Genomic DNA, 27184 nt, shown 5'->3' on the forward strand with positions numbered 1-27184 from the left:
CAAATCCCAAGACCGCCACCTCCTCTTAAGCCACCCTCCTTCCAACAAATCAAAGCAAGCTGATTTCATCTTCTTGAGGTGCAACAAAGTTTACTTGTCTATATGTGTGTGTTGTGGGTGGCAAGAGGAATCATCATGGCATTTACTTAACATTTAATGTAAAGAATTTGGTAAGCTTTCCATAGGCTGTGTGACAAGTGGTAAGCAGAGTATAATGTTCCTACTAGGCCGTAAGAAGGCTGAACTAGTGAAAAAATGTGAGACTCAACAGCTGCACAAGTAGCTGTACTCCTTCTCCCATTCAAAAGAAGTCAGCAGTTTTGATCCAGACTGAGCATATGCCATCAATTTCACAGTTCTGCCATGTGCCTTACCTGGAATAGCTGCTGCAAATTTTAGCAAGAGAGCATCCATTGATTTAATGTAAAACTCTACATCATTTTAATCTCCCCACCCATAGAATGTATTTTTTTTCTAGCATTAGTAATATTTATTATTCCCACTCTTGTTACTGAGATGGAGAAAAGTGCTAGTAATGAACTAAAGTACTTGCTCAAAAAGCCATTTGCAAAATATCTTTGCAGCATAAAATGGGGCTACATTTCAATACGTGTCTGTATGTAACAAGGTAAAAAAAATACTCATCTTGAGCGTTGGGCTATTGGGAATTATGATGAGGAAGGAAGCTATGTGTTTACATGGTTTCTTAGTGGTATCATGCATGACTACCACCCTGTAGCTTCTTGGTTTCCCATAGTGGAAGGCAGACGCATCATTCATATGTTCTAAGAATAGTGAACAGAGAAATGGGTGGCGCCCTCACGCATGCACTTTTTTGATAATGTGAGGACAATAGTTATTCCAGATGACATTTTGGTTATTGTGGCACCAGCTATTGGGCAAGTTTGCACACAAGTGGCTTCTACCCTCGATTATAACACTGGGTGTTGACTTGTATGTGTGAATGAGGTTTTCCAGATTAATCACTACATATGTGTCGTGAGCCAGGTGCCTCTTCCCAACAAAAGCAGTCACTCCAGCAGATGCTACAAACATCTTTATTCCAAACAGCTACCAAAGGATCTTGACTCCAAAAGCTACAAACTATGCCCCATCGCTAACACACACAGGATAGAAAGTTCACCTCTCGCTCTGACGTCACCCCACATTTGCTTATGGACCCGCCGAGGGTGCACCCTCTGAGTGGGGTGCTCTTTGCCGTGCTTCTAATCGAGACTCCAACTGTCCCAGCCTTCGAGTGCACCTGCGGGAACAAGCATCCTCAATCACAGGCACCCCCTCAGCTTTGTTCTCACAATTCATATCAGTATCCAGCCCCATATCAGCCCTTGAAGAGTTGTGCTCCTGCGCCCCAGCCTCGACCTCTGGCTGGAAGACACCATCTGTTTTTACGCTAGTCAAAACATCTGGGGAAGGAACGTGAGAGCTTTGTACTGCTGTTGGGACAATGATCTCCTCCTTCTCCGGAGCTCTGGTTCTCACGAGAACCTTCACTCCTTTGTGCGTGCGTGAGACTCTTCTGAGCGTGCGCACGACACTATGCCAACTTGGAATACTGTGACCAGATAAAACTTTTATGCCACACAATTTCAGTTTAAACGTGATGCATTTTAATAGAGAACACTGATAAGCTGAACTGCAATGAGGCACGGAGACGTCATCAGAGGTACCTGCAAGTGAGCACCTGTCCAGTGGTTATATGCCTGCATTACCCAATTTTTAGCATCCTCTTGTGAGAACAGGGCACTTAGGGTGAGAAGGGAGCTCCTGTCCCTCTTGCAGAGCGTTCCTCCTTGCTCACCACTTGCCACGAAGGTGCATAGAACTGCTTCATGGTTTCATAGGCTGACTTCTGTAGAAGGCAGTGGGGAAGCAGTCCTGCTTTGAGGAGAAGCAGCGAGACTGCTGCCTTTCAGCGTGGTGAATCTTGACATGCTGCCTCAAAATGGAAAACTGGTAAATGTTAGATGCGGGGGAGGGACTGAACTGACGTTTGCAAGACAATTTCTGTAAAGGCTGCATTCATGGTGCTTATTCTACCTGGGTGGACAAAAGAGGAAGCAGGCCTATTTTTGCCTCTCTAAGTAGTATCAGAGAACAGCCTTCTCCAACTTGGAAGCCTCCAGATGATTTGGATGTCAGCTCCCATCAGCCCCATTCAGCGCGATGAATGGTCAGCTTTCTGGGAAATGTATTCTAAAATGTCTGGAGAATACCAGGTTGGGGGAGGCGCTTTGAGATAGATCGCACCCCAATGACCCTGCATTATCATTATTATTCCATTATATTTCTGTACTGCCTTTCTTCTCCTTTCAAGAACCCCCCCAGTGGCTTACAGAGTTCCTTTCCCCTACATTTTATCCTCACAATAACCACCCTGTGAGGTAGGTTAGGCTAAGAGGCAATGGCTGGCCCAGAGTACCACCCAGTAAGCTTCATGGCCAAATGGGGACTAGAGCAGCATCCCCCAGGTTCCCTGCCCAACACCCTAGTCACTATGCCACAGTGGTGGTATAAAACTGCTTTCCCCAATTTAGCCATTTCCAGATATCCCCTAAGATTACCACTAAGGCCCCATGAGTCCCAGCCAGCATGTGGCAATTGGAGTTGTAGTACAACATACTTGGCATGTGCATGTTTGGGAAAGGTATAGGAGGATAGAGGAGCAAGCATTTGACTTGGGAAGAACTTTTTAAAATCAGTATGTATTTTTTAAATACATAAATTCACTTAGATCCTTTCTTTCTTTGAGATGAAAATAAACAGCAGACAGAAAGACGTAGAACCCAATGCCAAATACCAGAGTAAATCAGTCTGGGCTGGGGGATCAGTTGGAAGCAGATTAGTCGATGGTTAAAGGGATGTTTTGTACATGACTTGATTGCCGTAGGATGCAAACTTCTGGTCAAGCCCAGCTAGAGAAGCAGCCTGGAACCTTTCCACACCCCTCTGTTTAGTATCCAAATCTTAAAGATGGCAGACCTAAACTCAAACGTAAATCCATTATCCTTCTAAGCCATAGCAAGGACAACATTTAGAAAAATGCAGAAGTCAGATAGGATTATAGTGGACTACAAGAGCTTTGAATGGCAGTTGCTGGGGAAGATGTTGCATTCCTGTTGTTGGCTTTCTGTTAGCTTTGGGTTGGCCACTACCTAAAGAGATGGGCCTTCATCTGATCCAGCATGGCTCCCCTCATGTACAGTGGCACATGGGCACCCTTCCTGTTGAAAGCTGTCCGGAAAGGAGTCTCAGAATAGGGTTAGAAAATGTCAGCCACCAGCCTTATATTCTGGGTACCAGTACCATGGAAGCAAAATTAGAATAGTCTGTAGGATTGTGCCTTCCGCCGAAGGATCCCAGGAGCAGGAGTGCAAGAGACCGTGCCACTGTCAAAGACATGTTTCACATACAATTCAAGAAACTAAAATGGCATCTCCTAGCACAGGTATACCTGATGTAACCCTGAAAAGGGAACTTTAAATAAATGTTACAACCTCTCATCTTCCTCTACTCTGTCAAGTTCGAGTTCCCAGAAGACAGAGGCTGCCACAGAGCATAATTCCTTGTCCCCAAGGCCTGGGTGCTGCTAAGTGCGCTCTTTCAGGGAGGAACAAAGGAAAATCGTCTTGCTGTAGTCAAGGCCAACAGATGAAGCAGAGGATCTCGTGCAGCCCTAAAACCCAGCCACTGACTCTAGGGTTTTTGCTCTTGAGTAGAGAAGGCAAGACAAGCACAGACATAGTTCAGGGTAGAAGAGGCCAAGCCCTGCCCCAGGACCTTCTAGCCCTTCCACCATTCTATAATATTCTTGGACTGGCTCAGAAAGGACTGCCACACTTGGATCAACAGGGGTGCTGATGTCTTTTGTCACCCAGCTCCCTTTGACATCTGTGTTAGCTTAGCTTTATCCTTCACCCTTGGGGCTGCTAAGATTTTTCCCCAGCAATGATGCATTGTTTCCTTTTGTTATGCAAAGTATATTGGGGTGGCCTGGCCTTGAACAGGCAATGAAAACAGTTTAACTTTGCAAAAGACCTGCTGCAGGGGAGATGAAAGCTGCCAAAACTGATTTGTTAATATGGATTAATAGAGCTGTCTGTACTTTGGGATTTTCCTTAGGGGCAATGGGGATTGTCAACTTATCATTACACCACTGTATTCATGAACTGTGTCTTTTAAATTGAATTTTCAGTTTAATACTGGGCTGCCTTGAAACTCCACCCCACTTTTAAAAGACTTCTATTATATTCTAGACCTAGATTGATTTGGTAGAACAACTCTGATACATACGTTGTGATACTTTAATATGCATAGCAGAAAAGCTGTCTGTTTCTGTTCTGTTCGTTAGAAGTGTAAGACTTGGATGCAGTGCAGTAAATGTTGAATGCTGTGGTAGGGACAAAGGCTTGCCAATCTTGGAAAAATGTGAAAAATCCCTCTGAAAGTTTATGGTGAGAAATCCAGGGCATCCTTCTCTGGTGGATAGCGTGCATTTTCCTTGAGGAAAAGGGGTTTGCACACAGCTCCTTGTGACAACTGCTGTGTGATGCTCCATTTTCAACTTGTAGTATTTTGCAAACTATAAGTGCATTTGATCAATGTAAGCTGCTTTAGGGACTTGTGTTAATTTAAAAAATGAAATAAAGTTTTTTAAATGTACCATTTCAGCAGGTGGTAGCATTGCTAATTTTTCCCAACAATAGGTTTGGTTCTGGCTTTCATGGTATGAAGGAATTTCTACCACCACTCTCTCTCTTTCCTAGTGTAGCCCTCTGTTCCTTGCACAAAAACCACTGCAGAAGGTTGGAGGTCCTCCTGGAACCGCAGAGATAAGACATCCCCAAATCTCTTTTGGACTGATGGTCACATCTGGAATGTTAAGAGAGTGTCATGGGTGCTGTCACAAAATGGCACCCATGGGGGGTGGATTTGCCCATTCATAAAATGCTTACCAAGGTGAATGTGGCCAGTGGCAAAGCCCACATTTTTCATTAGGCAAATGGATGAGACCAAAGTTCAAGTAACGTGCCCAAGAAACTAATTCCAAGCCAGAGATGGGGTCTGAGCTCCAAAAAACAAAACTGTTCCTTTTGAACCCCATAAAGTTGGTTCTGGCAGGCACGTCACTTTGGAGTATGACAGCCCCTCTGTCACTTTTTTGTTTTTTTAATTAAATGGATGGTCATAAGATCCATTTAATTAAGGGTGGATGGAGAAGTGGCCATTGCTTTGGAGACCCAGACAAGGAAGAGGCATGGAGGCAGCTCAATGGGAGCTGCTGGATCCAAGTCAGAGCATTTACCTCACTCCGCCAACCCAGTAAAAGCTTTCAGGATATGGAATCACAAACTCTTTGTTTTAAATGCTCTCCTAACCTTCTGTCAGACTAGGTTTAAGAAACCCAAAACTTATTTTAACCCAATGCCCATTCTTAAATTGAATGTTTGATGGGGATTGTTACATAAGGAACAGATACAAAAACTGCCTTTTCAAAGAAGGCTATGAGACAAGGTTTGTGGGATGCTTAATTGCCTTCGCTTTGTCAGGAAAAAGAATCCTGAAGGCAACAAGTGAATGACAGCTGTCACTGAAGGGACGTGGTGCTCTTGTGTAAAATTCACTTGAGGTTTGGGACCCAAGACTGCAGACTCAAGTTTCTTAGAAAGTTGTCCTGAAGGAATACATACATTTTTGCAATGTTTTTATAGGTGGTGTTGCACCCCTAAGAAGATTTTTCAGACATCAAAAGAGCAGAGGCAGTAATGCAGAAATACAGTTGTGAAACAAAGAGATAAACAGTTTCATTCTGCTTCTCCCTGCCTCTGCTCCCTTTGTACAAATGTTGGTTTGGATTCTAGTGGCATTATTTTAGCAGGAGGGGAGAGCTGGAAATGGGACCTTCACGCCTTGTCTGGTTATTTATTTATTTGCATGAAGTGCATTGAGAGCTGTCAAAAAACTATAAATAAATATAGGCAAGTTCAACACAATTATTCTTCTGCTTTTCTTATGTTCTTCCTTGTCTTCTTCTTTTTAAACAGCGTATCCTATTCAGTGCACGTCTCTGAGGATTATCCAGGTAAAGTGCTACTTTTCCTGCCACTGCTATGCTTTTAAAGATTTAACTGAAGGCGTTTGAAACTTCATTATTGTGCCCCCGGATCACCTTTGTGCTCATCACATTTCATTAGCTACTTCATTTGCATTGTTATTTCTGCTTTCAGGCCTCCGTTTCTGCTTTTCAGGGTGAGAATGAACCCAATTCATGAGAGGAAGAATGTGATGTGTGTGTGTGTGAGAGAGAGAAGAGCCAAAACAAGCATTACTTTAACTGTGTATCTAGCAGCAGTTGCATTGCTCTTTCTCTCTGTTCTTTTTTACTGTAAAGTACTCACATGAACCTTGATCAAGATTGGGTCGTTAGCATGAGGGGGCAATACGGGGGCTCTTAAAATCTGGATCAGGTCTCCTTCAGAGTGCAAAGAGAAATAAACCATAGTTGCTAGACACATATTTAATAGATGTCTAGTCTGGCCCTCAGAGAGAAGGATGCTGGTTTACTTAGAGGTTGTTTGCTTTTTGGCTTGAATCTCAAGATCCACTAACTGAATCCTGTTCCCAAAAATAAAATCAAATGGTTCAGGGGCTGGGCATGCACTCAGAATTGCGTAACAGGGGGCCTCTGAGCACATGCTTAGCCCAGGAATTTGTTTTCAATTCACAGTCATTTCCCCGAAAAGGCGCCTGGTTTCCTGCCAAGCATTCTTCATTTCAGCAGTCTAATTTGAGGTGGAGGAGCCTTTTGCATTTCTTAAATCTCTCAAAGCCATCAAGGCTAGGCCAAGAGCAGGAATTCCCCTCCTTCCCTGCCACCTGTTTCATGGTTACCCTCTTTACCTGCTGCCTGAAGCTTCTGAAGTGTTCCTCCAAAGAGGCTGCTCATTGTTTCCTTTTGCTGAGCTGCAGGCTTTGTAGCCAGAGGTCTGCAAGCAAGCATTACCTTCGCTCTCAGAGGCAAGCAGCCCAGTGGCACCTGGAGGACTTGAGGAGGGGAAAGGCCAGGCCTAGGGTTCCTGCGGGGGGGGGGCAGGGGGGGCAGGGGCAGGCCACCAAAGTGGGCTGCGCCTAAGTTCTGCTTGCCCTCATTTCAGTTGAGCTGCTTGCATATTCAGGCACCCTTGTTTGGCCACTTTGTTCCATCCCTGCACACTATTACAGTGGCTGAAAGCCCCCCTTCCTCTTGCTGAATTGGCTTGTTCTGTCCTCCCCTTGGTTCAAACACCTAACAGGACATTTGCCCCTTTCTGCTTCAAGATACATTTGGAAAATGCAAAGCTGTCCTGTAAGACGCTGCCAACAATTTAACATGTAATCAGCAGCTGCAGTGTGTGTGAAGGGGCATAAGATACAGTTTTCTGGCATGCGCGTGTGTGCACACACACACATGTTACAGTTTCCTGGAAATTTAGTGGCAAATGCCATAGAAGCTTAGAATGGAGAGGTCAAGCTACAATTTTATTTACTTCAGTCCTGTTTTTTTGGCACGGTGGCAGCAGGAATCTAGCTCATGGCTGGTTGGAAAGACATTTATTTTCTATTTATTACATTTATATCCTGTCTTTTTTCTTTCCAAGGAACTCAAGGCAGCTTACATAATCCTCTTCTGAACCTTATCCTCACAATAACCCTGTGAGGTAGTTTGGAATGAGAGTTTGTGACTGGCTCAAAGTCACCCAGTTGGCTCCATGGCTGAGTCACCCAGTTAGCTCAGATCGCCTGAGTCCCACAGCAGCTCTCATTCGACCCCTGGTGTGCTTGAAGTTGCCCATGCTTTTTTAAGAGCATAGGTGGTTAAGTACAACAATACCTGGAAGGGCACAGGTTCTACATCCCCATTCTTAGACCCTGAGGAAATGACACTGTTACCAGGTTAGGGATCATCAGGACCAGATAGTAGGAGACTGTTCCTCCTAAATAAGGATAGATGTGTTTATCTCAGGTGTTTCAAACCAGTTGAAAAATATCCCATAATATATCTCAGAACAGAATAAGTTACTGAAGAGCAAGCAAATGTTTATGCATTTCAGAATTTACATCTATCCTTGGTACCAGACTTTGGGTTTCTTGAGGATGCAGATGGTAAAGACACAAGGATGTACTCAGGACTGTTTATATCCTTTATTAGAGCCATAGGGTAGCAGGAGTTAGCTTTAGGTACAAAAAGACTGCAATCCACAATTCCCTCTAGACTGAGCCTACTAAGTTCTGTTGTAGCAGGGCACAGATAGATAGTTCCAGTACATATATGTATCATATTAAACTTGGACACAAACATAGAAGGCCTGTACTCCAGAACAAGCTTGCAATATGCAGTGCAGAGACTCAACTTTCCATTATGGGGAATCAATACAATGTAGCACAATTACTCCTTTAGGAGTCATTATAGTTTACAGAGGCTGTTCCAGTGAATAAGAGCACAGCCTAATGCCCACGGACAGACATAGGTGAAGAAGCACTGGTGTCTCTGATGCTAATAGTCCATCTAATGGTTTGTTAATTGGTGGAAGATATTACAGGACCTATGCTGGCTGCCTTCTTCACGTATTTATCAGTTACAGACCCCTGACTGAGAGGCCCAGGCCTTTGGTCAGGTCAGGAAGGTGGAGTTCTCCCTTCCTGAACAGTTCACTCAAGTGACTTGGCGAGGGGTTGCCCACCAGCCACTGGATCATCCCTGCCTAGAGACAAGGCTAAGAAAGTGAAAAGCCAGGGCCATTGCTCTTTGCAGAAAGGTTGAATGAACAACACAAAATGGCTGCCAAGTGGGAGAGAAATGTGTTAGGAAAAAGCATTTTCAAGTTTCCAAATGGGACTGAAAATCAATGAACAGTTTAAAAAAGTGTATAGCTGTAACTAAATGGGTTATGGATTGCAGCCTAAATCTATGCTTCTACTTATTGACTATGTTTTTACCTTGTTTTCTTCAAGGGCCAAGGACAAGCCACTTGCAGTGTTTGGCCCTTTGACTCTGGCTTGTTGAAGCAGCATCTGTGGTCCCCACTGAGGAGGCCTTTTGCACAGTTATAGTTGCTTGTTCCTGGCATCTTGCTTCTTTCAGTGCAGGGCAGTAGTTTGTCGCACTTAGTGGGCTCTGTGAGAGCTGGCCTTTGCCTTCCTGTGCCCCAAATAACAAGCCAATAAATGCAGAGATCACCATTTCTCAATTCAAATTGAAACCCTTGGGGCTGAGGTGACATTAGAATCTCTAGTTTTTCATGTTACCAGATATGCACAAAAGCATCAACAGGTCTGCCTAGTGCAATTAGAGTTTCCTTATGGCAATGACTGGTTGAGATTCCAAGGATACCCACAGTTTAGGCATACCAAGAACAATGTTTTGCTTCTAGCACTATCATCCCTTTCAACAGCATGACACCATTCCACTCCACTCTGCCCCAAATTAAACATGCCGTAATGCCATAAAAATCTTTTGAAAAGTGTTTTAAATTTCTGATGTCCAAAGTATGATTAGATATAATAGAATAGTAGAAGGGGCCAGAAGGCCATCAGTTCCAACCCCCTGCTCAGTACAGGACACCAAGTTAAACCATACCTATGCGGAATTAGTCACACAAGAGTCTTTCTTTGAATCTTTAAGTATCGGAGCAGATTTAAATAATACAGTGATATGAAAATCAGCAAAAACAAAGCAAACATCATTTTCATATCTGTAATGTCTCAGAGCTCAGATTTGCATGTTCTGTTTTTGAGTACATCCGCAGCTCTAGTCCTATTTCCAGAAAAAAAAACCATCTTAGAGATGTTGGTTCATGATCCAGCAATGAATGGAACCATCATAAAATACAAAAGTGAGAGTTATATCTTTTTTAAGCTTAAGAGTGGGATATTCACTGCTTCTTCAGGGCAGAGAGGGACTGAAGAGTGTATTTTGGCTTTGCATTCAATCTTAATATTTATGTTAAACACAGGATGTGTGTTTTTTACCTTTTTCAGATAATACCTACGTGTCCAGTTCAGATAATGATGAAGATGTACTAGTTACAACAGAGCCAATTCCAGTAATTTTCCACCGAATTGCTACAGGTAATATGGAGAAACCAATCCCTGAATCTTATTACCCATTTAATAAGGCAATCAGAATATGATGGAATATGGCTTTTGTTGAGTTGGAGTACTCAATTTTTACCAGCAAAAATCTTCCTAAGCTCAGAAAGTTCTGTTCAGTACTCCTCAAGCCTTATAAAGAAAAAAGAGACCAACAGCACATACTGCTGATTAAGGCATTCAGTCTCTCCATAAATATTACATGTTCAAGTCCAGGGTGGTAGCAGGAGATGAACAAGTCCCCCTTCCCCAAGCTGGTACGCTCCATTAGTTTTGGACTACAACTCCCAGTGTGCCTATTGATTGGCTATGCTAGCAGGGCCTGATGGGAGTTCTAGTCTAAAACATCCAGAAGGTGCACCAGCTTGGGGAAGGTAGGTTCAAAGTAACTGAGGGAAAAATATTGAATGCTGACAAAGGCGTGGTAGATTCCACCAACAGATGTCAACGTGGTTTCGGTGACTGTCCAGCTAGTAAGTGTTCAGAAAAGCAAAGGCTGACGGAGATACTTTTGAGACTAGACATGACAAAACTCTGGACAGGATTGTGAAGTGCAGCCACTCCATAGTCAGCATATAAGGATTCCCTGGTTAGGTTTTAGTACTTGGCTTTAATACTATGGGGCAATTTTAATAATAAGTCTAGGCTATAATACTGTCATCTGGGAATAAGTCATTGAGCCCAGTGGAACTCTGAGCAGGGTATATTGTTAGTCCAACTCCAGTTGGTCACAGTAGATGCAGCTTGTTTACACACGCTCACACCCCCATTTGGTTTTCTTAATTTTATTTTTTAGCTAGAGTAAATGACCATTTTCCCTTCATAAATAAAAGCATAAATTCTATTTAGATTCCATTTACTTTAGTTCTACATGAGCCATAATTAAGATCAACAGCCCAGATGTGATAATTATAATGCTGCTTGTGAATTAATTTTAAAATAGTAATGTTAACACCATTAAGTGGGGAAAAGCAAACATGAGTTACCAAGGTATGAAACATTTGCTTAGGGCTAGTGTATTGCACTGGCGACAGGGATACTAATGAAAGCTTTTTCCTGGGGAGAAGCCCTCCTTGCAACATGTTGAGTGCCTTGTCAAACAGATCATCCCCAGAGCTTCTACATCGCAGCAAGATGTTTGACAGCCACAGTGCAAGAATGCACACATTCTCAATGGATGGCGGCAACCTTAAATAATATCTTTGAGTGTGGAGAATCCAGTTTGAAGAATCTGATTTACTCAATGCGTCCTTGAGCATTGTGCACCAATTCTTAGACTAGCCTTGTCATCTGCAGAAGAAACCTTGACTACAGAACCATTTCCAGGGAATGGCACCAAGGGCAGGCACGATCAGGCCCCTGCCAAGGGCCCAAGTGAGCCTGGGGAGTTACACCTTTTTGCCGTTACAGCCTGTTTCTTCCCTGCTTCTCACTCTAATTGAGATAATGGTGGTGATGAGAAGGAGGAACAGTGAATGTTACTGTCCCCCATGGCTCTCTGCCTACTAATTAAGCAAGAGTAGTGATGATGGGAAAGAGAGTGAGGAGAAGTAGCAGCTTGTGGCAGCGATGGTGAGAAGGTCAGCTCACTGACAGAAGCCACCTATTTGTGGGGGGGGGGTTGCTGAAGGACCCTCCAAAGTGGGGAACTGGCACCGACCATCTCCCCACCTTCACCTCCATCCCATCTCTCACTTTCCATGCTTCTATTTAGAAAAGGTACAGTGTCTCAGTAGTAACTGTGTATGTTTATCCTTTGCCCAATGGCCAAAGCTCTCTGGGCAATTAACAATCTGTGCGATGCAATGAAATTTTAAAAAGACAATCTACAATAAAGCAGCACAGGATTTCAAATTTAAATTTGACATTTGATATAAAATTTGAAGCAGTATTTAAAACAATTTCAGCAACTCACGCAAGTTCAGGCAGATCTCCCCTGAAGCCGTGCCTCCCAGAGCCAGCCTTGCTGTGAAGGCATCTGGGAGTGCAGAGCAGACAGGATGGCTCGCCCTTGATGCAACGCATCTTCCCTCCACAGCAGGGCCTCCTGCAGTGCTTTGTATGCAGAAGCCCCAGGGTCAGTTCCTGGCATCTCAGATTACATGAACCAGGTAGCAAGTGGCAGGCAGACCAGTGCTGGAGATCCACTGCTAGTTGGTCTGACTTGGTCTCAGGCAGTAGAGTCTATGCCAGGGCCAGGCTGATTGAATGGAACTGTTGCTTTAGCACCCCATGCTTGCTAACTTTGCCCTCTCCTCTCCCCCCCCCCCCACCCCGCTCTCTTATTTTCTTTTTAGAATTGCGGAAAACCAGTGATGTCAGCTGCTGTTTATCCATAAAATCAAAGTTACAGAGAGAAAATGGAGAGGTACGGTATTGCTTTATTAGCACAATGCTTCCAGCTAACACAGCAGAAAGGAAGTAAATGTCAGGAGCTGGGTTTTCCTTTCAGACTTTGAAAACAACGGACCATTCCTTGGCAAAAGCTCTTTGTTCTCCAATGTATATCCAGTAAAGCATCACCAGCAAAGAAAGAGTCTCTGAGCATGCACAGAGCAGTTCACTGAACCCAAACTAGAAACTACTTCTGAGAACCCTCCTGTTGTGTACCCCTGGGCCCCACCCCCTGGGAGGGCCCTTCTGGAGGTGAACCAGCCTCCTGGCTTTATGTAGCTCCTCTAGTTGGCTAGCCCTTCTCTCCAGACACAGCATCACGGGGTGAAGGATTGCACCAGGCCCATCTGACTATTGAGGCTCCTGTCCCATACCTTCTCCTAGCAGTTGCAGACTACAGCTAGTTTCAAGGTAAGCCAGAACTTCTGGAGAAGGTTGCCTTCAGATAAGCCCTCCCACCTCTTCTATCTCAATAACTGGAGGCCCCATTTCCCAGGGCTCATTCTGTCTAGCCAAAGGGTCCATGTAACCCTGACCCTGAAACACACACCAGGAACAACTGCCTCTTTCATTCCCAGCAGTTAACAAGATGAAAACAGGAGAAAATTCTTTCTTCCAGTTATCATGGTCAAAGGAAGTTCCTAGAGGATGGCAGTTATCCAGAGGTCTGGGTGCTTTTTGATGGAATGTGATAGAGATGTCCCTGCCAGTGGAACCTGTGTGTGTACTTTTTCATGGAAATAAGAAACCGCAGGATAGTTCTGTCATAAATAAATGATACATATTCAAAAAGAGAGTGAGAAATGAATATAGAGAATGTGATAGGAACATAAGGAGATCCTGGGTCTGACTTTAGAATTGTTTGTGTGACTATTCTCTATGCTGCTCTTTTATGTATTATCCGGATGAGGTGCATAAGAATCATGTTTAGGAAAAGGAACAAAGAGTGTTATGACACCAGAAAGACTAATGCACTTAGGGTACAATCCTGTGCAAGTTTTGGCAGAAAAAAATGGCCTAGGAGTTGTAGGTCTTTTTTTCTTTTTAAAGTTAGATAAGATCACACCCTTCCTTTAGTGCTTGTCTCATCTACTTGTCTATAACTTATTTATTTATTTAAAACTTTTCTAGACTATCCTTTACTGAACTCCCAGGGTGGTTTAACAATACAACAATGTAAAATAAAGCACAGCATCCTAAAAATTCCAACTGACAATAATACCCCAACTAAAACAATCAGATCTTAAAAACATTGGGAAAATAAAAAGGTTTTAACCTGGCACTGAAAAGAATAAAGTGACGACTCCAGGCAAACCTCTCTGGGGAGTAAATGCCACAACTGGGGTACCACTGCAGAGAAGGCCCCAATAACTGGGTTATTCTGTTTCTGGAAGTGCATGCCATGATGTGTGTTAGCCTTCAAGGGTCCACAGGGTGGTGTTGCGTTGGTCCATGTGCTTTTTAAGATCTGTGGGCCAGAGTCATTCTGAGAGGCAGAGAAGCGGTTACAGAACATATCCTGTGCAGACAAAGGGTCCCGTATTCAATCTGTGGCCCCTCCAGGTAGGAATAGAATAGGAGGGACACCTGGAGAGCTGCTGCAGGTCATTGCACAGAGACAGTCCTGAGCTGGATGATCAGTGGCCTAATTTGGTATGAGGCAGTTCTCTGTGTTTCTTCGAGCACTGATTTCATGTTGACTGCAGGGGCAGGGGCAGGTACTGAAAAGTGACAAGGCTCTGGTCCATAGGACTAAAATGAAGGACAAAAAACCAAAAACAAAAAACCACACATTTGCTAATTTTCGTACATTTGAAACGCTTTATATTTGTTTCTTTAAAGGATCATTGTCTCCCAAGGACATCATCCATCTTTTAGAAAGGGATGATTGGACAAAGGGGAGGAGAACATTTGATTTTAGGCAAACAAAAACTCAAGTAGAAAGATTCAAGGGAGGGTAGCAGCAGCTGAAGCAGCTGTGGGCAAAAGCCAGCTAATCCAGCAGGATCAGATGCAACAGAGATGATCAGGGACCCTGGACCTTTATTTCAGCAAGTGCTCCTGGACAAGAAGTTGTGCAGCACCTGGCCTTCTAGAGATTCAGAGCTCTAAATGAAATATTTGGGACTTCAGCCCCTGTGGACAATCCCCAAATAGTCTCTGGTTGGCAGAACCAAACTTTGTGGAGCCAAAGGGGCTTCGAAAGGCTAGGGGAAAAGCATTTCTGTCTCTCTTTCTATCTTGCTTTCCTTCACCTAGTTCAACAGACAGGATACAATTGTTCACACCTTCCTCCTACATGAAATGAATTCATTTCAGTGAGAATTGGACAAGAGTTTTGCTCAGCTACGTTCACAGCATGATCTTCCATTTTATGATTCTTTCACCTGTGTTGATGTTTTCTTTGGAAAGCCTCCCTGGTTTGTGCCAACTGTAAATGTTGCTGCATGTTTCTCCTTTAGTTAAGGTCATTTGTTAGAAGAAAATAAAATAAACACCCCATTTTTAATCAAAATGAAATGTACAGTATACAGGTTGTTCTTTTATAGCCTGACTATATGATTGTCCTGAATTTGAAGATAACTGGTTGAAAAAGCTGCTATCAAAAGGAATCTGATTTTTAGAGATTTCTCTCCCCTGTTAGAGTTACACAACTGATTCCTATTCAGTTACAGCCCCGTGTACAAGGCAGGAATGAAGAATGTATTATAGTCTAGACTGAAAATGGTTTTGATCCAAGAGGGAAAAATGGCCCATAAGATTCTAATATATAAAGTAGTATAGTCATTATATACACTTCAGAGATACAACATTGCTAGTAATTTGCTGTACATCTCTGTGCCACTTATTGTCTGTGAAGCTTCATTTGATTAGCAGTCCTCCGGGTTATTAAGCCTTCTGATTAACCAAATGCCCAGATTTCTTCCAAATCAAGAAAGAGAGAAAACACCTGCTTAAGCAAACAGCTCCTCCAGTACAGGTTCTATACTGCACTGCAGGAAAACTATTTTCATTTTCTCAGAGTCTGAATCATGTTCTTAGGCACTGGCCTGATGGGAAGATGGACAAATGCGAAAATCCCTAGGTTCCTTCATTCTACATCCTTTGTGTTCAAAGCACTGGTTGTAATTCTCACAGCTGAGAGAAGATGATTTGCCTAAAGCACACTGTGAGTTGGTGGCAGAGGCACGATCTGAGCTGAGACCATCTTGATTCATAGCACAATATTTGCCAGTTCTCAGTTTGTGTAATTCATAGTTGAAAAGGACAAGGGTAAAAAAAATCCATCAATTCTTTTCTGTCAATTCTTCTTCCCCTTGCGTTTTTTTTTACCAGGAGTCTAGGCACAGCAGTGCAGTCGAAGAAGATTCAGAAGGGGATAATGACTCAGAAGAGTTCTACTATGGAGGGCAGGTAAGAGACAATTTATTATCCTTCTGGTTGAAACCTAAATATGGACAATGACAATTACTAAATTAGATTGCATTGATTTCAGTGGGTTTGCTGTAAGTCTGACTGAAATCTGGACCCAGTCCAATGGTAATCAATTAACAACTAACCCTTTGCTGCCTTTTCTTGATGCCCAACAATTGCCGCTTGAGGTGGCCACATTGCTTGGCTGAATGGCAGGCAGGGCTTGTCGTGCAGCTACATAATCTCCGGGAACCCTCCATGAAAGAAATTAGGAGGGTGGGTACTCGGAGGAGGGCTTTCTCTGCGGTGGCGCCTAAGTTATGGAACGCGCTCCCCAGAGAGGTCCGCCTGGCGCCGTCGTTATTTGTTTTTCGGTGCCAGGCGAAGACCTTTTTATTCAAACGGCATTTTAACTGTTAACATTATTGGTTTTATCTGGCCAGGGCGGCTTATTTTATACTGTATTGCTGTATTTTAATTTTATATTTATATTTTAATTTATATTATAATTATTTTAATTTATTGATGTGAGCCGCCCCGAGGCTTCGGTAAATGGGGCGGCATAAAAATGTTTTAATAAATAAATAAATAAATAAATAAATAAATAAATAAATAAATAAATAAAAATAATCTACTTGGCAGCTCTTTCCCCCTTTTCATTTAGGAAGGTCTATCCAGCTTGAAAAAGGTTCCTGAGGAAAACGTCAAAGTAGTTGGGACTTTGCTGTTGATTGAGATTGAGTCGTTAAGTGTACCATCTCTTCTTGCCATGTGGGATTAGTGGCATGGCACTGATATTAACCTGATACGGGATTTCACTTATTATTTGAAGCCTAGTTGCACTATCACAGGTGTGTGTATCCAGACACGATAATGCGAATTGGATCCCTGTTGTGGCAAGAGTCATTTCTATAATTTGCTTTAGGATTTCTTCTGCTACTCACTCATGTAATGAACTGAGCACGTATATATTAAGAAAAGAAAAGCCTGCTTTCCAGAAAAGAAACTTGTGCTTTAGGTCTTCTGTTGCTTATTTTAAAGGCATATGCATGCTCACACATGTAAATAACGGAGTAAGCATAACTAGAAATGATACAACATAGTTTTCAGAAAAGAAAAGATGAAGGATAAAATCCCATGCATTGTGCCCTTGTGAGACAGAGACCTCCAAGTTCGGAAGCTTCCATGTTTCTCCTGCTGCCCTTTGAACACATCTAGAGAGGTGCACTGCGGTCGCATCCTGGCCTCTCCTCTCCCCTCTTTTCCCAGTCCGTTGGAATGCTGCCTCTTCTTTTCTTTCAAAGGCTGCATTTGCAACCTTGGGAAGCCAGCAATGTGGTTCTTTCCCTGCTGTCTGCAGTAGGGCTGGCGAGAGATCATATACGGCAGTCTCTCTTCCAATGCCATAGGAGTGTCTGCAGCCTTGGATAGGGGACTCAAAAGATGTAAGCCACTTTGAGTTCTTTGAAAAAAAAGAAAAAGAAAAAGGGGGATATAAATCTAATAAATAAACAAAACAAACAAACTTATGGTCCCTGGCATGCTCTTCCTGGACTATAGGATTACTTTCCCTGTCATTCAACAGAATTATGCAAGGTATGTTATTCTTCATCTGTTCCACTGACATGAATTTTAAAAGGTGACTATGAAGATCAAAGTTGTATGTATTGATCTTTAACTTATTTACTTGGCCATTACCTCCAATATTTCCTATAACTTTTAATTTTCAACAGAGTGTTTGCTTAGTTTACCACTTTATCAAAATGAAATGCAAACCAGACCCTATGTTCAGTCCAGTATATTTCAGTGTAAAAAAAAAAAAGTCAGTTATGTAACTTTTTTCAAACTGAAATCCATTTCACTAGTCTTTCTGTCTGATTCACCTTGAGATTTGCTGATTATTATTTTCTCTCTTTAAAAAAAGGACTGCATCCCTGTCATTTTTCTTGCTTTCTCTGTGGAATCAAAAGTATGAGCATAGCCTCCTCCCAAAGAGGAATGAAAGCTCTGTCTGCTTTCTAGCGTCTTTTATGAGAACAATGAAAGGTTTGATTACTGCACTTGCTTCAACTTGTCTTCTTTGATGCTCCAAAGTCACTTCTTTTGGTTTATGCCCTTTCGTAAAAGATAGTTTAAAAGAAAATATCAGCAAATTTGTAAAGACATTCACTAAATAATTTTGAGTAGGCGGCTCTGTTTTTGAGAAAGTCCTCTAAACCAGCCTTCCCCAACCTATGTCTTCCATATGAATTAGACTATAACTCCTATCATCCCTAGTCAGCATGGGTCATGAGGGCAGTTTGTCCAACACATCTGGAAGGCACCAGCTTGGGAACAGAAACATGGAAATAGAGTGAGTCAGAAGGGGTCTCCCGGGCCATCTAGTCTGACCCCTGGCTTCAGCCGGCTCTGCTCATGACATGTCCAGCCTATCCTTGAACAACTACCTCCCATGGAAGTCCATTCCATACCCTCGGGGTCCTAACTGTCAGGAAGTACTTTCTGGCATCTAAATTGAACCTTGGTTCCCTGCCACTTGACTGCTTGAAATGCTGAACTGTATAATCTGCATCAAACCAACCTCAGCAGTTTGTCTCTTATTCCTGGCACATAAAACTCATCTTGCTGAATCAGATGAAAGACACCCCCACCCCCGGTGATGCTGTTATCCACCTCCAACACCCTGAAGCCCATGAGTGCTCACAAAGAGACTGTGTGAAGGCAGTAACAGCCATAGTCCATGCTCTTTTGTCTCTGGTGGAAGCCCTGAGCTGCTTCCCATTGTTATAGGACATGGGTCCTCAAACTACAGCCCAGGGGCCGAATTTGGCCTGCCATGCCCATTTATCCAGCCTGCCATAGACGTTTTGGACTCACCGCGCGCGCACGTGTGTGCGTGTGACGAGGCGGCAGCTTGCTCGTGTGGAGATCCTTTTGGAATCACTCGGCGAACAGGATCCCCTCGTGAGCAAGCTGGCGCCTTGCCATGCACATGCCCAGTGGCGGCTTGCTCGCAAGGAGATCATTTTGGACTCGCTTGGAGAAAGCGATCTCTGTGCGCGCCCGCTCCTGCCTCGCCGTGCCTGCACCTGCACCTGTGCCCCGCCCCACCCTGTGCCCCCTGCCCGCACCGCCTTGGCGGCCTGCATCCATCGCCAGCACCTTTCAACTGGCCCCCTGTTGAAAAAGTTTGGGGACCCCTATTATAGGTTACTGTAGACATGTTGAGCAGGGCCTATGCAGTAGTGGTGCCCTTATAGTAAATTTTCTTACCCCAGTATATCCGGCTGGTGCACTTCTGTGCATTGAAGCATCAGTCAAAAATGTTGTTCTGGCAAGATTTTAGCAGACTTTTTTTTTATTTATTCTCCCCGCTGCTTCTGATTCTATGGTTTATTGATAAGCTACATTGTGATGGTTGTTGACTGTCTGGAGTGTTACTTTCTGGGAAAAAGTTACCTTTTTTTACTATTACTTATAGTAATCAACAACAGCCAACAATGAACCTAACCACCTACCCACCTGTGATCCATTATGAAAGGGCAAAATGAACAGCTAAGCATATAATAAGCTTGCTTTGTAAGCAAACTGGGGGAGAGACAGATAATTTCATCAAATGCAAACTTACCTGTCTTTAAGAGTTAAGTCCTATGGATTGCAGCCTCAGTGGGAGGAGGGCTCTGAGATTGTAGCCTGCCACCTATGCTAAGCTGTGCTTGCAAGAGCCACATAGGGTATGAGGAAGGTGGAGAGATTTTGCTTTTCATTGCTGGTGAAAAAGTCCAACTAGATGGACTTCTGAGCCCATCTAGTACACTTATCAGCAGGGAAAAGGCATGGATAATGGAGAGTTCATAGGTTCTGATGGATCCTAGTCTGGCTTCCCCTCCCACTGCACTGCCTCTTTTTGGATCTCTTTGAAGTCATGATAGCAACTTTGGGAAGCAGCCACTGCATTTCTTCCCATGGTGGCCTTGATTACAAGAGGGAAGGATCCAATGTCAGATCCCTTTCCTGAGGTTGTAGGGGTACCTGCAGCCGTGGGAGAGAAATCTGAACTAACTCACAGTCCCTGGGATGTTCTCCCAGGGACAATGGGATTCTTCTTCCCAAATGCTTAATGAATGAAATTTGTGAATTCTGCAAAGAACTCGTGTGATCTGCAGCTCCTGGACTAACAGATTGAAGTCCACTTATCCTGTGGAGTTCATACTTCTGCATTTCTTAGCTTTGAAAAGGTACCAACATGCATATAAAACTATTTTTCTTTTAAGTATAAAATGAATTTAGAATAGTGCATTTTAAAGAAAAACACTTTCTGAAGTATGTATTTGTGAGAAAGCATTTGACTATACATATTTAAATGCAAATATAAATAAAACCATGCAGATGTTTAAATGGCAAATTAAAACAGAGACAGGATGGAATATACTTTTCAGTGCGTGCATGCAAAGTGATAACATATAGACAGATCCATCCCTAGCGGTCACTCAGATAATTCTTGGCTTTTTAGTAGTCAGAACCAAACACAACTGAAAAGAAGGGCTTTGAGTGACTCAAAGATTTTGAGGCAGTGGCAGCAAAGAAGAAAACTCTCTTTGATCTTTGATAAAAGCAAAGGGTTTCTTTACTCTGACTAGTCACCTGTGTAAAGTCTTCAGGGGAAAAAATTGTTTTCCTTCACTCGAACAACAGCCAGGAATCTATATCATGTCTCAGTTTAATGGCTCATCTCTTCTACACACAGTCTTTTTGCAAGAAAGCAATTCCTTTTATCTTTGCCAAAACTTCACTTTTCACTGTCACTCACTTTGTTTGCGCTTTCCGGAAATAACAGCAGAGCTGCAGTTATCCATGGAAAAACATTTACACTTGGGTTCCAACCATGCTGCTCTTCAAACCTCTTCAGTGCTACACTTGGCAAATCTACATTTAGATCCACCACCCATCCACTCTTTGTACCAAACTGGGGGACATGGCCTGCTTTCCCTAGTAGCTTTCCCTTGCCAGCACTAAAATGGATTCTGTCCGGTTCATTCCAGATTCTCTGGCAAAAAGAGTTCATGCATTCATAGGTGTGAACTGGCCTTGTGAGAGTTGATGAGAACTGGAAAATAATAGGCCTGGAAGGGTTAAAGCCAGAAGAAAACTGCCTTTCCCAAACACAGAATATGCCTAGTCCATCCACAGCACAGAAAACTGAAATTGCCCACATATCACCCTTAAGCAAAGCTGAAAGACATGTGTGTGAGTAAAATAGATCTTGAAATTAAGTGTTGGTTGGTCTCTAGCACATTCCTCTGAATAATCCAAACCCCAAATCCAGGTGTTTCTACATTTCCATTGCATACCAGATAATTCAAGAGTTGCTAGCATCTCTAATAAATCTGTTTTGGTCAGGACCAACTTTCAATTGATAAATTAATTTTTCTTACCTTCACAGTTCATACCCGGTGATGTCAAGCGTATGCTGGAAGTGATTTCTCTAAATGTCAAGTCCTAGCTGGAGAGAGCTGCATGACATATACACTGTCCTAATTAAGGGCTAAGACTGCCTGGCATCATGCAGCCATCTAAAAGCAGCACCAGGCATAGTAGTTTTACCTTGTTGCATTGTTTGTAAGATGCAACATCATCTTATCCCTCCTTCCTCCTCATTTACACCATCTTAGTGTAAATCTATTTTGTATTGACATCATTGGAATATTGATTTTATGGACTTCTAGATGTACTTGCCTTGGGTCTGGTGGATGAGTTAGTAATAATAGAACTTCTCAGGTCATTACAACAGGGTGAATATTTTTTTCTCCAATCCAGGTTCACAGCAGACACAGCTTTCTTTTGTCCAGAACCGGAATGGACAGAATATATGTAATTCTTTTGCAATGATCTTGCAAACCCCTTCATACTCTCTCTCTCTCTCTATTCCCTTCTTTTTCTTCTTACATGACCACTTTCCACAACTAGTTCTTGAGGACTGTTCGTAGGTTATAGAAGCAAAACTGCTACGCTCAGCTTTCTGCAGTGCTCACATTTCCAAAGGTACAATGTGAGATGATGCAGGAGGAATGAAGATGCAGCTTCCCATACAGCATTCTTCTCTCCTGGGTGTTGCTGGTGTAGGAAGTATCCATATCATGTACATGCACCCTTGAGTTCTTATGTCATTGGAAAAAATGTGTGATGTTGCTGGTGACGGGAGAACACACGGGAGAGTAAGTCATAAAGAGCAGCCTTAAGTATTCCAGGAAGGTGCCTTCTGCCATCTACATCAGCAATGTCCAAAGCTCAGTAGCAGCAAATGATACCATCCAGACTCCCTTCATAAAGGTGCGTCTACATAGGAACTTGCAGCTGAGAAATGGCACAGTATTAAAATACACCCCCTACAGAGAGGGACAGGAGTATAGGGAAAGGGAGAGGAAAGGACAGGGAAAGTGGTAAGGGAAGCTGTTAAGCTTTTCTAGAATATCTGGTGGACAGCTTCACTTCCATGAAAGAATTAGGAGAACCTGCACAGCGTACCTGGTACAACACGGAGGTGTAATGAAATAACAGGGTGCTTGGCTGGGTTCACAAATTCACTGCACTGCAACTGCAACCATCCTCAGCCCAGACATGGCTGCTGGGTTCTTCTGGATGGAGGGTAGCGAAGGGGAGGGGGCATCACAGCCTGTGAACTGAGATTTTCCTCCTGGTGTATTTATGTTGTGCTTTCCTGGTTATGCGTTTGGGAAGCTCCAGCCACATGTGAAAGATTTTAAAAAGGTATATGTTCTATATAGAAGTGTGTCATGAAAGCCCCACCTATGGTCCAGAAGACATCGTAATGACAGCTGGAATAAACCCCTGTGCAGAGAAGCCTTAGGTTTCCAGAAAGAGGAACCAGATACCAAAATGCATTTCCCTTTGACGGTGGCTTCTATCTGCCACCAGTTCAGAAGTTGGAGGCATTATTAAGTTCCTCAAACCATTACATTATGGAAGGTGAATGCTTATCTTTCCAATGTTGTGCTAGTAATCTTTCAGTTGCCAAGAGGTCAGGAGATTTCATGTACATTGACCTTACATTACTTCCATAAAGCAGATAAATAATTTAAAAGAGCATGCACATCAGCGAATATTAAAGGCTGCCCTAATATAAAATGTATCTCTTTAGTGTTGTCTTCTGCTTGAAAAGAGGCAGCGGCAGGACATTGCCAAAATATATGTTTAAAAGAAGCTTTAGCTGTATTGCATCTCTAGCAATTAGACAACTTGGGCAATTCCTTATTAAAGAGACATTGCAGTGTCCAGGAGACACAAAACAGAAGTGTTTGCTGAATAAGATGCAGCCTGAGCTCCACAGACATGATGGACACACTCGCCAAAATAGTGATCCACTGATTAGGCAGAAAGGGATAATTCAATTCTCTCTTCCATTCCTGCTTAAGACCCTGCACATTATTTATTTTCACCAATAGCAAGTATTAATGGACATGGATTGTGCATCATTTTGCCTGGCTGGCCTCAGGAAGGGCTTCCAGTAATGATGGCAGTTCTGATGCTGTAAAAGTGGCCAGACCAAGCCTAGATAGCCAACACACGCTGCAGTGGCAAGTATGGCCACACAGCATAGCTGGCAAGAGCAAACTCTGAGGGGCAGCTGCAGTCCAATCTGCACAGTTCAGGGGGAGCAGATCTGCTGAGTCCATGGTGGCATTCACGTAGATCGAATTACTCAAGCAAGCAATTCTGCAATAAATCAACGAAGACTTGTGGTGGAGCAGGTTTAACATGACTGGACCTGGGACATTCCCTAAAATAGAGCTGAATGAAGAAATGCAGCCTATTTGCTGACATGTTAACTCTACAGTAATGCACCTTACTATTATTTGAGAGCGATTTAAATGAGCTGAAGAATATTTATGGTCCTTTCTCTCCTTCTTTTCACTTCACCCAAGTGGAAGACTTTCTTTTTTCTTTTTTTGCAAAATCCTTTAATTTACAATCCCAAGGGGGCAAGCTGCTTAATGAAAGGCAATGTATTTTAAATGGCTCCACACAAGGTGAAAATGTTGGCTAAGCTAGCTCAGTAGTTGGAGTGGCAAGGGATTGGCATGTAGAGAGCAGAAGTGTTGGACCACTTTCGATCAGAGGGCTGAATTTCATGTTGGAAAAAGCTGCATTTCAGTGCTGGGTAAGGCTGAAGGCAAATGAGGTGGGTTCCAAAAAACTAGCTTTAAAATGCTTAGTGCCAGTAACTAAGCCATTCTGCCCCTTTAGAGTGGGGCAGACTGTGTGCAATAGCTGGGAAACCACCTAACACTCAGGGAAAGGGATGTAGCTACTTGGGAATCTTCAAAAGGCTACATTTGGCAGATGAGCAAGATTTGGTCCTATACCTGAGGTTCTGCACCCATGGCAGGGAGGAGGCAAGATAATATGCTAGGTAAACAAGGAGTCAAGATAAGCAAAGTGTTGGAAGTGAGAAGGATGGCACTCATCCTTCAGAAGACTGAAGAATCATAAGATCAGAATCAGAATGTGAAGCAGATCAAAGGGGAACTGGGGAGGATGGGACATGCAAAGACACTGAGATGAAGGAGGTGGACTTGCTTATCTTGAGGCCAGATTATTCAGCAGGGCAGGCAGCTTCTGGGAATTATCAAGAGGTACAGCTGCTGGGAGGAGACTCTGAGAGACAGGGGTTCTTAGACAGACCCTCCCCCCCCGGCTCTTGATCCCCTGGTGAGCCATCAGCAGAGGCAGATGGGGCAACTAAATGATTGGCATGTGGAGAGGAGGCCTCCTTGCTTTCAGAAAGCCCTTCCTGAAGCAAGGGGAGAGTTGCTTATAAGGAGAGTTCCTGGAGGTAAACACTCAATTGGATTCAACCTACCACTCTGTGCATGCTCAGAGATTCATTCTGGGTGATATGTACTTGTTTTGCAAGGAAAACAGTTAATGGCTTTTGACTGCTGGAAGGAGAAACCTTGGCTCACGACACAAAGTGTCGCTGCAGAGCTTATTGCAGTAGATGGAGAGGAGAAATGATACAGCAAAGTGTTTCCTTTGAACCTTAGGAGAAGAAGCTTCCTCTTGCTGAGGGCCACATTCTCACCAGAGTAATCTATCAAGGACTGCGTGAGGCAGTGGGTAGAGGCCTCGCCAGTGGAGGGCAAGGGTACACCCAAAAGCGAAAATGGAGCTGCCTCTTTTTATTTTTCTGCTACTCCTCTCCTTTCCCCCCTCTCTCCACGATTCCAACAGGCACTGATCATTTGCACAGGACTTCTAAAATTAAGCTGACGGCCCCTTGATATTAGCCCAAAGGTCAGAAGAGGCCCATGGGCTATGGGTTGCCCACCCCTGCTTTAAATGATGAATCTTTATTTCAACAAATCTGCCTTGCTTGACCAGCCACAGTTTTTATTGGCATTCTGTTTTATTAAAACCTTTAATAACATGTTTTATTACTTTTATTTCTTATTGTTCACTGCTCTGAAATTAGTTTCAAAGTGGGACAATATATGCATGTTGTAAATAAATTTTTAAAATGTAGTTTGGAAGCATGTGCTGAGCTGTGCAAAAAGCTACAGTTGCCTTTCCACGGAAATGGTGGGGACACCCATTGTAGGACATGACTGAGAGTGACTGTGCTGGTTCCTAGTATTGGTGTCACACTGTAAGCCCTGAGAAAGCAGTTTTCCAGTCGGTAAGAACTTGTGGAAACAAGATACACATCTGTGAGCATCCCGTGAGGAGTTTCTTTGGGACAGAGGTCCAGGGCTGCACTCTGCAGCATGAACAGAACAGGCCTGAAGCACCCCGGAGCTGGCTTATCATCTAAAGAGGGTCCGTTGTTATACTTCTACATTCTTTTCTGCCCTTGAGTTTCCTCCACAAGGTGGACTCATCTCTGGAGCAGTCATCAGGCATGACTGGTACTGAAGAGGGGCTTCCCTCAAAGATCTTTTTTGGCAGTTATGGTTCCTGAGGGCCATATGCTCCTTCCAGCATCGGATGCAGAATCCCAGTTGCACCAGTTGCTGGGAAACACAGGTGGAAGGACGCTGTTGCACTCCCGTCCTGCTTGTGGCTTCCCTGTGGGCAGCTGGTGGGCCACCATGGGAGCAGAACGCTGGGCTGGGTGGAACTCCGGTGTGATCCAGCAGGGGTTTTCTGATGTTCTAAGGGGAGCCCTTTTCTCTTTCTCTCTCTGCAGGTCAGTTATGATGGGGAACTTCACAAGCACCCGCAGCTGGAAGCTGACTTAGCAGCAGTGAGAGAGCTCTATGGGCCAAATGCAGTATCTCTCAGGTATATCTGTCTGGCTTGTTATCCATCTATCTGCCCGCCCCTCCCCCATCTATCTACATTGTGGGACTAATTGCAAAAGGCTTTGAAACTGAGAAGTGGAAAGAAAATTGATACAACCATCATCAAGGGCAAGGCAGCCATTAATGTGTGCCCCCCCCCCCCACAAATACAAAAAGAAAAAAGAATGCTTCATGGAAGAAAGGGAGTTTGCATGAAATGTAAATTTGCTAATTTATAAGTACATTAAAATAAGTAAATGTGAATGTAGAAATAATTATGATAAGGTAAACAAATAGTAAAGCTATGGTTTTCCCAATTGCAATGTATGACTGTGAAAGTTGGACCAAAAGGAAGGCTGAGCACCGAAGAATTGAGGCCTTTGAGCTGTGGTGCTGGAGGAGACTCCTGCGAGTCCCTTGGAACACAAGGTGATCAAACCGGTCAGTCCTAGAGGAGATCAACCCTGACTGCTCTTTAGAAGGCCAGATACTGAAGATGAAACTCAAATACTTTGGCCACCTAATGAGAAGGAAGGACTCCCTGGAGAGGACCCTGATGCTGGGTACGATTGACCGCAAAAGGAGAAGGGGAAAGCAGAGGATGAGGTGGCTTGATGGAGTCACTGGGGCAGTGGAACGGTGGAGGACAGGAGAGCCTGGAGGAATGTTGTCCATGGGGTTGTGATGGGTGGGGCATGACTTTGCGACTAACAACAACAAAACAAATAGAACACATTTTACCATAGTGGGAGGGACTGACCTGGGAACCTGGGTGCCCTTTTCAGGCTCTTGCCCAGTTCCTACAGTAAGTATTGACGGGCATCTGCAAGGCTTTGCTCCTCTACCTTCATATGATTGCTTATCTTTAAACTAGACTTGAACTGGAGGCTCAGTGATGACTTATTTATTAATACCCTCTCTCTGCC

General features: G+C 43.5%; 1 protein-coding gene across 5 annotated transcripts in view; it reads left to right on the plus strand.

Annotated features, from left to right (window-relative positions):
* The window catches only part of PARP8 (poly(ADP-ribose) polymerase family member 8), a 164074-nt gene that overhangs the window by 81299 nt on the left and 55591 nt on the right, over nucleotides 1-27184 (plus strand). For all 5 annotated transcript variants that reach the window (XM_044446283.1, XM_044446284.1, XM_044446285.1 and 2 more), the window contains exons 3-7: nucleotides 6066-6103; nucleotides 10039-10128; nucleotides 12447-12517; nucleotides 15880-15957; nucleotides 26165-26259. In XM_044446283.1, the coding sequence (XP_044302218.1) occupies nucleotides 6066-6103; nucleotides 10039-10128; nucleotides 12447-12517; nucleotides 15880-15957; nucleotides 26165-26259 (372 nt within the window). The remainder of the gene's footprint in view (nucleotides 1-6065; nucleotides 6104-10038; nucleotides 10129-12446; nucleotides 12518-15879; nucleotides 15958-26164; nucleotides 26260-27184) is intronic.

The sequence above is a fragment of the Varanus komodoensis genome, unplaced genomic scaffold, assembly GCF_004798865.1.
Source record: "Varanus komodoensis strain SLA01 unplaced genomic scaffold, ASM479886v1 scaffold5, whole genome shotgun sequence".
NCBI classification, from domain to species: Eukaryota; Metazoa; Chordata; class Lepidosauria; order Squamata; family Varanidae; genus Varanus; species Varanus komodoensis.